Source organism: Syngnathus floridae, chromosome 13 (assembly GCF_059516105.1).
Source record: "Syngnathus floridae isolate MCC-2025c chromosome 13, RoL_Sflo_1.0, whole genome shotgun sequence".
NCBI classification, from domain to species: Eukaryota; Metazoa; Chordata; class Actinopteri; order Syngnathiformes; family Syngnathidae; genus Syngnathus; species Syngnathus floridae.
This window is the reverse complement of record NC_142425.1, coordinates 6867874-6878250: the sequence shown is the minus strand read 5'-3', so window position 1 is coordinate 6878250 and position 10377 is coordinate 6867874. Positions and strand designations below refer to the sequence as shown.

At 38.4% G+C, this 10377-nt stretch overlaps 1 protein-coding gene across 1 annotated transcript; it reads left to right on the top strand.

The window, feature by feature from the left end:
• The first annotated feature begins 179 nt into the window (after positions 1-179).
• Positions 180-10162, top strand: xxylt1 (xyloside xylosyltransferase 1). The gene is made up of 5 exons (XM_088394690.1): positions 180-332; positions 1026-1624; positions 2540-2687; positions 5696-5828; positions 9464-10162. The coding sequence occupies exons 2-5, from the start codon at positions 1106-1108 to the stop codon at positions 9858-9860; spliced, it is 1197 nt and encodes a 398-aa protein (XP_088250816.1). The 5' UTR covers positions 180-332; positions 1026-1105; the 3' UTR covers positions 9861-10162.
• Positions 10163-10377: the final 215 nt, after the last annotated feature.

Sequence of the window (10377 nt, the reverse complement as noted above, 5' to 3'; positions counted from 1 at the left end):
AACAATCGTTTTCCCACTGTGGTCAGCTTATGTGTATTTTAAACATTAGCATCTTGTAATACAAATATAATACTTATTTTTATTTTTACATTAAAAAATAGATTAAAATTGTTCTTGTTCTTTTTTCTCGAATCATCAGTTGCCTAACAGATGTTTGTTTTTTCCAATGCATTTCAACGCAACATGAAACGGAATGCAGATGGAGCTATGTGGGCGTGGTCAAATGGTACTTCATCTGCTAGCTTGCTGCTGTTGCTAAATACCGTACCACTCGAAATGTAGCCCTGCAGGACGCGATTGTTTTTCTTTATTATTATTATTTTGGCAAAAAGGTATGTCCATTTGCTTCACATATCTCAATAATTGCATGTGTTACACGTGAGTTTTTCTTGAGTTTGCCAACCATGCGGAGCGCGGTAGCTTGCTGACTCTCTTTTCGAACTGATAAAGCTGCTGTAAATGTTGCTTCTTAGTTTAATTAAGGAATTTATTGATTGATTAATTGATTGTGATGATTGATGGTGCTCAATGGAGCCAGTCTATCAACAGGTCACTCCATGTTTTTGATGCCATGGTAAAATTGTATCGCTTTGTACCATATGCACTTTGTCCTTTTTATTAATCAGCTGCAATCTGACAATTTGTTCACTGTGTCACGTATTCATATTAAGACACAAGTTTCAGTTTCCTATTTGAGGTTGGTAATGCATGAAAAAACAAATTGATAGCGTAAGATCACACTAAAACAGCACAGACGAGTCACCTTGAAAGCCTCTTAAACGAATCCCTTTCTTACACAAATCCCTTTTTGCTTCTCATAGCCCCTTCCACTCTGTGACACCTGTAGCAATAGATTAAGATATAGTTTTGTTAAAGAAAAGAAGCATGGAATAAGTGTTTTTTTAAATGTTTTCTCACAGAGATTTGTATAATTTGAAACCCTTCATTTATAAGCATGCAACAGTGTGTGAATTTCTCATCAGTGTTGTCTTAACTAGATTTAATTGTGCGTGTTTGTTTTTCAGAACCAAAGAGAAATGCTGATCAACAAAAAACTTTGATCAACAAAAACAGTTTTCCTTTTTTCTGACATGAGTGTGCAGACATGCACATCCTAAAACGAGCATACATGCTCATGGCCAGAGTCAGTATGTTCAGATCCCTTCAGTTTTTGCTGATCCTAGCCTCTGTTCTGGCTGTGGTGACGTTCTACTACTTTGGCTCAGAGAATCAGAACTTCTCTAGTACCACCAAGAGGATGAAGCTGTCTCAGGCTAGCCGCAAGAACAATGGAAATAATGCAGACTTGTCAGTGGATACCAGGTTCTCCCAACTTGACAGATCCAGGGAGAAGGAAACATCAGGGAGTGATGCTTTTCCATCCAGAAAGACTGGCGACAAGATTTCGGACCAGCACTTCAATGTTCTCATGATGTTTACTAAAGTGGACAAAAACCGTGGCCTCCAGGACAAGTTCAAGGTGGCCATGTTGTCTATGGTAAAGTATGCACAGTTCTTGGAAGGAGAGGTGTTGGTGCTTCATTTTGTGAGTGATCCAGCCAGTAAAGCACTGGGAGAAAAGATGCTTCGGGAATTTCTCACCAATGCAACATTCAAGTTTGAGGTAAGCACAGCATTCAGAAACAATTTTATTTTCTCATCATCACAGTAACAGTGACAACAGTTTTGCAATAACATTTTTGCACAACATGTATTTAGGTGCTTTTGTTAATGTTGAGTGTTAAACCATTTTTTTTAATTTTTGTCTCAATGGTTAAGGCCAGCTCTTCCGATTTTAAATTTTCAAGCGCTTACGTTACATTTTGATATCCCAGTAGAGGGCAGTGTTGGCTAGATAACATCGTACTCGTGCTGGGATGGATACAAACTTCTTGTGTTGCAAGGCGGAAAAAAAACAAGGACACTGCCTCTTGCGTGTCCTGTTTTCCTTTGTGTGTGTCTACATGCAAAACAGCACACACAATTTTCCACTTTGAAACAAAAGTACATCTCTCAAATCCATTAAGGATTAGATGCAAACAACTTGAAAACGTCCACAATGCATGAGTTCTTGGAAAGGGGAAATTTTATTTGAATACTTGGTGCCACTTTTGAGTACCAGATAGAGCCCCATTTACAAACGCCAGATGACTGCAGTTGATGACCATCTCCTTCCTTTAGCTCAGAGGTTTTTAAAGTGTGGTGTGAGTACCACAAGTGGTCCGCAGGTTCTAGTTGTGGGGACAAGCGGTACAGAAAATGGGTGGATGGATAAAACATGCAAATTGATGTAGAATGGAGGTTGCAGTTTCTTTGCATGAGCTGGTTTGCTTATATCAACCGACCCAATACTCATTTACTCAGATTTTTTTAAACTTTTCAAATACAGTGCATTGTCTATGTACAAATTAGTTGTATTTAACTTTTAAGTACAGTATATTAAATAAATCACATTATTCATTGTTCTCTGAGATTCATTTGATTGCAGAAATAACAATTCTTTGTTGTTTTTCTTCTGAAACCATTCTCATTGTGTTAGGTGTTGTTCCACGATGTGGAAGCCCTTACTCACAAGCTGTTCCCAATTGTGGAAGCCTTGCAGAAGCACTTCAGTGCTGGCTCCTGGGCTTATTACAGCGATGCCATCTTCTTCTTGTCTGTAGCCATGCACCACATCTTGCCCAAAGGTAAGTGGAAGACCCAGTCGCAACATGTGCATTAGTGGCATTGACTGCAAAATCTTTGTCTACTTGCTCATAAGGAATGATTGTTTGGGCAAAATGTGTGTAAAAAAAACCTACACCTTCAGGCGTTGCTTAGCACTCATAAAATAGATATTGCTTATGGGGCATCTATTGTCACATTAGACACAAAACACGTGGATTGATAAGTGACACTAACAATGGAAAATTGATGTCCACACCGAGATGAGCACATTGCAAGGACCCTTGCAGATGACACTCATTATGCCAGAGAAAATTATGCAGCTGACAGACGTCATCATGTGACCGCTTTCAAAACATCTTCAAAATGATCAGTTGAAGAGGTATCCAAAAGCTTATTTTTAGATAGCATGAGTTTAATTTACAAAACAGAAATTCATCACGATGCATAACTAGATTCCAAGGAAACAGTTTTCATTTTCCGTGCATCCCCTCTGGAGAAATCAGCATGCAAGGACTTGTTACAATATCATTCTCTATTTTCCAGTTTATGATCATTTGTTATTTCACTCACCTTGCAGGTAAAATTGCAGTCAAACATCTCATTGCTAAGCCTTCTTAAAATGTTTGTCTGATCTGTGAACCAATCAATATATTTTAGAACAAATGCAAGTCATGTGAGTTGGTCCCCGCCAGCATTCAATTAGCGTTTACTCAGACTGAAACTCGTGGAAACAACACAGTCAGCCCATCCATCTATATTTTTTTATACCACTTATTGTGTGTGGGATCACAGGTAGCTGGAGACCTTGGACTGGTTGGCAGTCAATTACACCAGACACATAGAAACAGACAACCTTTCACACATTCTCTAATGGCACCCAGAAAACAGGATGATCAATTATTTACATGCAGTTTAGCGCTTTCATCTCTATTTAATTGCCGTTGCATAGAAGAGACAAAAGATCTTCAAATGACAGGTTTTGTAATATAAAACATAAGACCGGACATTTTATGGAGTGTAAGAATTTAAATAATGTGGTTGAACACTCTCTTATGCCTTTGTCACTTTAATAGGGCACTGCTTCTTGATTATAGCCTAGTGAAAATCAGATTTAAAAAATACCTTCAAATTAGAAATGTAATTCATGTGAAAAGTATCTTTGATGTGTGTGATTACGCATGATGTGTTTCTGCAAAATGGTGTTGGCAAAAACAGAAAACACCAACCCACAATGAATAGGCTTTAAGTACTCACATCAGGGGGGATATTAGGGCCTAATGAGATTGACCCACATTCTTCCTGAAAAAAAAAAGTGTCCTTAGATAACAGTGTGCCTTTTGTTTTGCAGCCAATTTAGGTGTCGCTACGTAGTGCTATCACCTCCGACCAGAGCCTTCAGCGCACTCTGTGCTTCTTTAATCACGTTATTCATCCAATAATACGTCAGCGTTGCCACAGCAGGCACGACAACACAAGAATAGCAAAGACTTGTAATTCCTTTTTATTCTGTTTTGTTTCATAGCGGTCTCAAATACATACACCAAAAAAAAAAGAACAAGCATAGAGTTTATCATCCGTTGGATGTAGCGAAATGATTATTTTTAAAAAATCAATCAATGCAACAAAAAAAAAGTCCATTCATCCAATCTCTGAACCGCTTATCCCTTGCAATTCAATTTAGCGCCTTGCTGCGTGACTCAAGGTCATAACCGTAAAAGCCGTGTTATTCTGATTGACGGCAGACGTGGATAAGACAAGCAGTTGATGCAATTGGGTGGATGTCAGGCTGACTAAATTTTTCTCCCCTGTACAACAAAAAACTCCTGAGAAAAAAAATAAATACAGCTTAGCTCAACTGTCACTCTTGTGCCAAGTCCAGCATCCAACATCAAAGCTACCTCATCGCTGTGTTGTCATGATTGAATAACCACTTCCTATCCCACTCGTACGAGTTAAGCTGTGTTAGTACAAGCCATCAGAGCTCATCATTAGTCAGAGCTCCTCTCTGTTGTAATCGTACACAATGGCATTGTGATGTGCAGCTAGCTTCCTTGTTTGGAGAGCGTGGAAAACAGGTTGTTGCTCTTTGTGCTCTTTTCCGCTCACTTGGATTCTACATTTGAAATGTATCAGAAAAGGCGTAAAGATGCATTTGAAATTCATGCTACAAGTTGTCCCCCATTGAAGCAACCTTCCCTTGAATTGTCTACAGCAGGGGTGTGAAACTCTTTTTTTTTTTTTTTTTTTTTTTGGCGGGTCGCATTGTAGTCATAGCTTCTTTCGGAGGGCCATTATGACTGTCAACCCAAATAAATGTATGAGCACCTCATATTATATACAGTAAAAGCTACAAAACAAACTGACAAATAACTTGTTTTCAAATCAGACGAGTGAAAACTGGTCAAATATTTTAATAAAGAGATATTATTAAAAGTCAAGACAATTTGCAATTCTAGTAATCACACACGAATTTGATGCACAATTTGTCTTCACGGGCCACATAAAATGATGTGGCGGGCCGTATCTGGCCCCCGGGCCTTGAGTTTGACACCTGTGGTTTACAGAAAATGGATGCCTTCTCTCCCACATTTTCATGGAGTCCTGGAAGTCTTCTGAGCTCCTGCACAACTGCTCAATAATTATGGGATCTCCATAACACCAAGACTGACTATTTCTCAATTCATTACCATGCCAACCAGAAAAACATAGGAAATTGAAACAATGACCAGATGAGATTTGAATATCCTGGATACATTATAGTCACAAACACGCTACCGTGTTCACCCCGATGCTAGAAAAAGCTCACCTTGAGTTTTTTTTTTTTTTTAATGCCTACCTGAACTTTTTATTTATTTGCACATTTTCACGGCATTTCCTCTTTGAGGTCTTGTGTTCACCGTTCTGATGACTGTTTTATGTAACATCTTTAACTCCCCCACATAGGCTCCTATTTCCTGAATGATTTGCTTGTGTTTGCACAGCTGCTCAAAAGTCGTACACGTTGTGATTATTTTTTTCCTTCTTTCAGATTTGACACGCATTGTGCAACTTGACATCGATTTGAAGTACAGGACCAACATCAGGGATCTCTTCCAGGAATTTGACCGCTTCCCACCAGGAGCCGTACTCGGCATCGTCAGGGAAATGCAGCCGGTGTACAGGTATCGCACGTCACTCAATATAGCATATTTAAGAGATGCTTTGTCAAGGAAACATAATTGGAAATATGTAGCAATAGCTTCCTGTAGCCCAACTGGCTTTATGGAGCTCATTTACATAATTTTCAAGCTTGCGGCCATTCAAGAGGCTGTAGTGTTTGTCAAGATTTGAATTATTATTAGAACATACCCGTGAATGGGAAACACTCATGTGAAAATTTTGCATATTCAGCAGTTTGAGAACTGAGATGTTATTCGGTATCATATTAGTCTTATTTTGACTTCAGCATTTTTCAAATAGGACTGACATTTTTTTTTTTTTCTTTTTTTTTGGGTGTATTTAATGCCATTGGTATTTGTCAAATTAAAGTATCTGATGGCAAAGGAGGGTCGGTTCCTCAGGTGTTTGCTCATGAAGGCCCACCGTATTTCTTCCTGAGCTGCTACTGGCGTGATGTTGGCCTGCTCTTTTATTCTCGGGAGATTACTGAGAAATTGGCAGAGAGACGCTTCTAATCAGCAAAGGCTTTGTTGCCATATTGTGAATCATGCCTGTCCTCTGTCCCTTTTGTTCCCTTTCTGGAGTAAATTAACAATCTGCTCACTGCTCTCTAACCTGACAATCAGCCACATATGGATTAGGATTTTTTTTTCATGCTTGCTAACTGTTGTCAAATAATCTATTTGTATGTTTGGCTTGTTTGCATTTCTTCCTATGAAAATCTGTCCTATTTCTCGGACCCCTGAGATACATGGCCCCCTCAAGGAAAAATTGTAGCTCCGCCGGTGACACAAAATACCTTTTCTTTAAAAAAAAAAAAAAAAGTCATTGTACTGTGTTTTAAAAAAATATATACGTGTGTGTGTATATATATATATATATATATATATATATATATATATATATATATATATATATATATACATACATACGTATATACAGAGAAAGTTTTACATATAAACAGAATGACTTCTCAAGTCAAAATCCATCCATCCAGGTTTTGATCATCGTTGTTAAAGACACAACAGACTATTTAACTTTGGTCTCAAGGATAAACATGCGTGGCAAAATAGGTGTCTAAGGAAGAAGTCACAGTTATAAATAGTGATGATTTTGGTATTGATGTGTGTCTCTAGCATACAGCTGAATTGTCTCCCATCCACATATTCTCCTATACATTTAACACCCAAAAAAAAACAGCTCCATCACACAGAGGCTAAATACTGTGTCAGTATCTTTGCGGCCCATGTTTGATAACCAAGTCTGGTAAGGACAACCCTATTCCTGCAAGTAAAGTTTCTGAAGGAAATTGAAGTGTCCGCAGAAGTACGTAGCCCACGTCACGGAGGATATTACTTGTCTGTCTGCCATTGCATAAGCAATGTCATACAAAATGCGTTACATAATGACACTTCATTAGGAATTTACGTAGGGCTGTGCAATTAATTGAAATTCAGTTACAATTATACATTTACATGATTACCAAATTGGCTTAATCGTAAGAAAAATGATGACTAATATGCATTAATAACCAATGCACAATGTTGACACAAGGAAGTCATTCTTGAATTTATACAGTACTTTTGCATTGTCATAAAAAATATTTGGTCCATTGAGGAACTTACACAATTATTGTGTTTCAAAGAAATTTCTCTTAATATTTTTTTACACGTTAATTTTTTTCTTGATTTGTACCAATAAAATATTTTTTTTTGACTAATCATGATTTCAATTATTACCAAAATAATTGATATTCATATTTTTTCCATAATCGAGCAGTCCTAATTGTAAGTATTATGGTGACAAAAATCCGTGGATCAAGATTAATGTCATTTCTAACTTAATTATCTTGTCTTTGCAGTTCATTGAATTGAATATACAGTAGGCTGAAAAGGATTTGAAATATAGCCAACATGACCATTGAGTTTGTACTGGCAGGCCATAGTGTGTGTCCTCTCATCTGGAGAACTTTCCTGTTATGAACGGCGAGCTTCCACTCCTATTGGGTGCTAATGAAAAGAAAGAGCATTTTCAGGACAATGCTTCCTCTCGCTATTCAGACCACATCCTGAAGTTCAGTTCAATTTAGATTTGGGGGAAAAAAAGCTTTATGTCTTCATACTACAGCTCCATTCACAGCTGCAAAATGGTTATTTCAATGACCTATTAATCGGTCGATTTATTATTTTGATGAATCGGATTTTTAAAATGCATCTTTTGATTTCCATCCCTTCATTCAAAAACAGGAAACTATGTCACGTTGACAGTGTAGAAAATACACAAACTTGTTCCAATCGTAACTATTCTGTTTAAAGTTTACTCTCATGACTATTTGACCAATTTCACCCGGGTTAAGATCACGGATGAAAGAAATTTCTATTATTGTTTACTGACTGAGCCTGCTGTGAATGTGTCGCAGGGCACGTACACGCATCTTAACACGACTCTGCAGGGATTTAAACAGCGGACAAGCTACAGCTGCTGGATGGCGGTCATTAATAGAAACAAGTCCTGACTCGGACAAAATTATTTTCCCACTTGATTCCATATACATAACACATTATGATTCAACTCCCGATAGGTTTTGCATGCTTCATTATGCAGTAAGTTAATAAAACAGGCCATTCTGCAAGAAGTTTCTCTTCATTGTCGGTTGCCATGGGCATAAAAGAGAGAAACTTGTGTGTGGCCCTCACCCTGCCCTAACGATCAAGCCAACCAAGAGCTGTGAGGTCGGGATGCAGTTCACATCCAAACAACAGCTCTGGAAGGCTTTTTTGACACACTGGAAAGAAATTCAAGCAAAAGCTGTGTAGAAACTCACAAGCTTTGGATTGTAAATCTAGTTTTCAAATAAGAGGTCAAATATTAAAATGCAACTTGACTTGTTAGATGTTTTTGGCAGAAAACAAAATACAACCTCTTATATAGAATCTCATAAACGTCTTGTTTTCAAATAAGAGGTCAAATGTTAAAATGCAACTTAACTTGTTTCGGCAGAAAGCAAAATACAACCTCCTAGGGCTACAAATTTGGGAAATTGTGAAATTTGTTTAAAAAATTATTTGAATATTATGCTCAGTGCTATAGTCAAAAATGTCATTTGCCTAATAATTTGGAACACATCAGTCACCATTAAATATTAGGTAACATCTACCCTATGACTTTTCAGTTCCATTGAATAAAACTTGCCTTTGGAATAAAATAATATTTTGAAAACCCACAGGTCAACTAGGCATACCGATGGTTATTCAACGAGGCTGCGTGTGTGTGTGGGGGGGGGGGGGTTCTTTTACCAGCGTCAGTGGTGGTATGTTGGCACCGAATGATGCTGTGCTGGCATGGCACTCTTGGACCTGCGAGCTTCCTGTTATTTGCCCACTGGGCTGTTTGTTCAGCAGATGGCATACCAAGAGAGTTGCTGCTCAGTTTCATGAATCCAGTCGAACAAACGAATTCTTAAAATAAACAGCTCATTGTAAAATAGTTGAATCATAACTTTATTGACAAATGTGTCATCGCTCATTCCTCTTTCCTAACCTTTTCTTGTTTATTGCCACATTGACAAAACAAATATGCTGTTTCTAGTATTTTTATTGCATTACCCCGCATACAGACATCTCCTCTTCGCACACAGACACACATTCTGGCAGTACCGCAAGGAAAACCCCCAAACCAGAGTCGGTGACCCCCCGCCCGAAGGTCTCCCCGGCTTCAACAGTGGCGTGATGTTACTGGACTTGGCTGCGATGAGGGCCTCCGATCTCTACAACCAACTCCTGGATAAGCGAAATGTGACCAAGCTAGCTGAAAAATACAGCATCAAGGGCCACCTTGGGGACCAAGACTTCTTCACTGTGATCAGCATGGAGCACCCAGAACTGTTTTACAACCTGGCCTGTGGTTGGAACCGGCAACTTTGTACCTGGTGGAGGGACCATGGCTACAGAGATGTCTTTCAGTTGTATTATCAGTGTGATGGACCTATCTATATCTACCATGGGAACTGTAACACCTCCATACCAGATGATTAAATACAGATTATAAAAATGCAGTATTGTTTAATATAATTGAAGACTTTCCCCCTCCCAAATCACCAGTGGATTTGTCATAACAGACTCTGCCCTTTGCTGGTCGATGGGCTGCTAAGACCTTTTTCCTTTTCCTGATAACCTGATAACCAATGTCTCTGTAGACTAATCATGCAAACTCAGATTCAAACTGCTTGTTATTGTTATGTTTTCCTCACATTCAGTACTTTTTTTGTCAGCTTCTGCCTTTCTTTTACTGGCAAATATTAACTGTGACCCAAATAAAACCACTGACCCACTTTTGAGCAGACTCTCAGATTAAAATGAATGTCAGCACTTGATATTCATCACGTAAGTGTGTGACGTGGTGGCTGGTGAAGGTTCAGCATTAAGTCTCGCTACCAAATATTAGTGAAAAGAAAGTATTCAGATTAATACATTTCACATGATTTAACCCCAAAGCTGATCAATATTACTGTTCTTTTCTAAGCGGCTCAAATGTGAACTCTTGATTGCACTT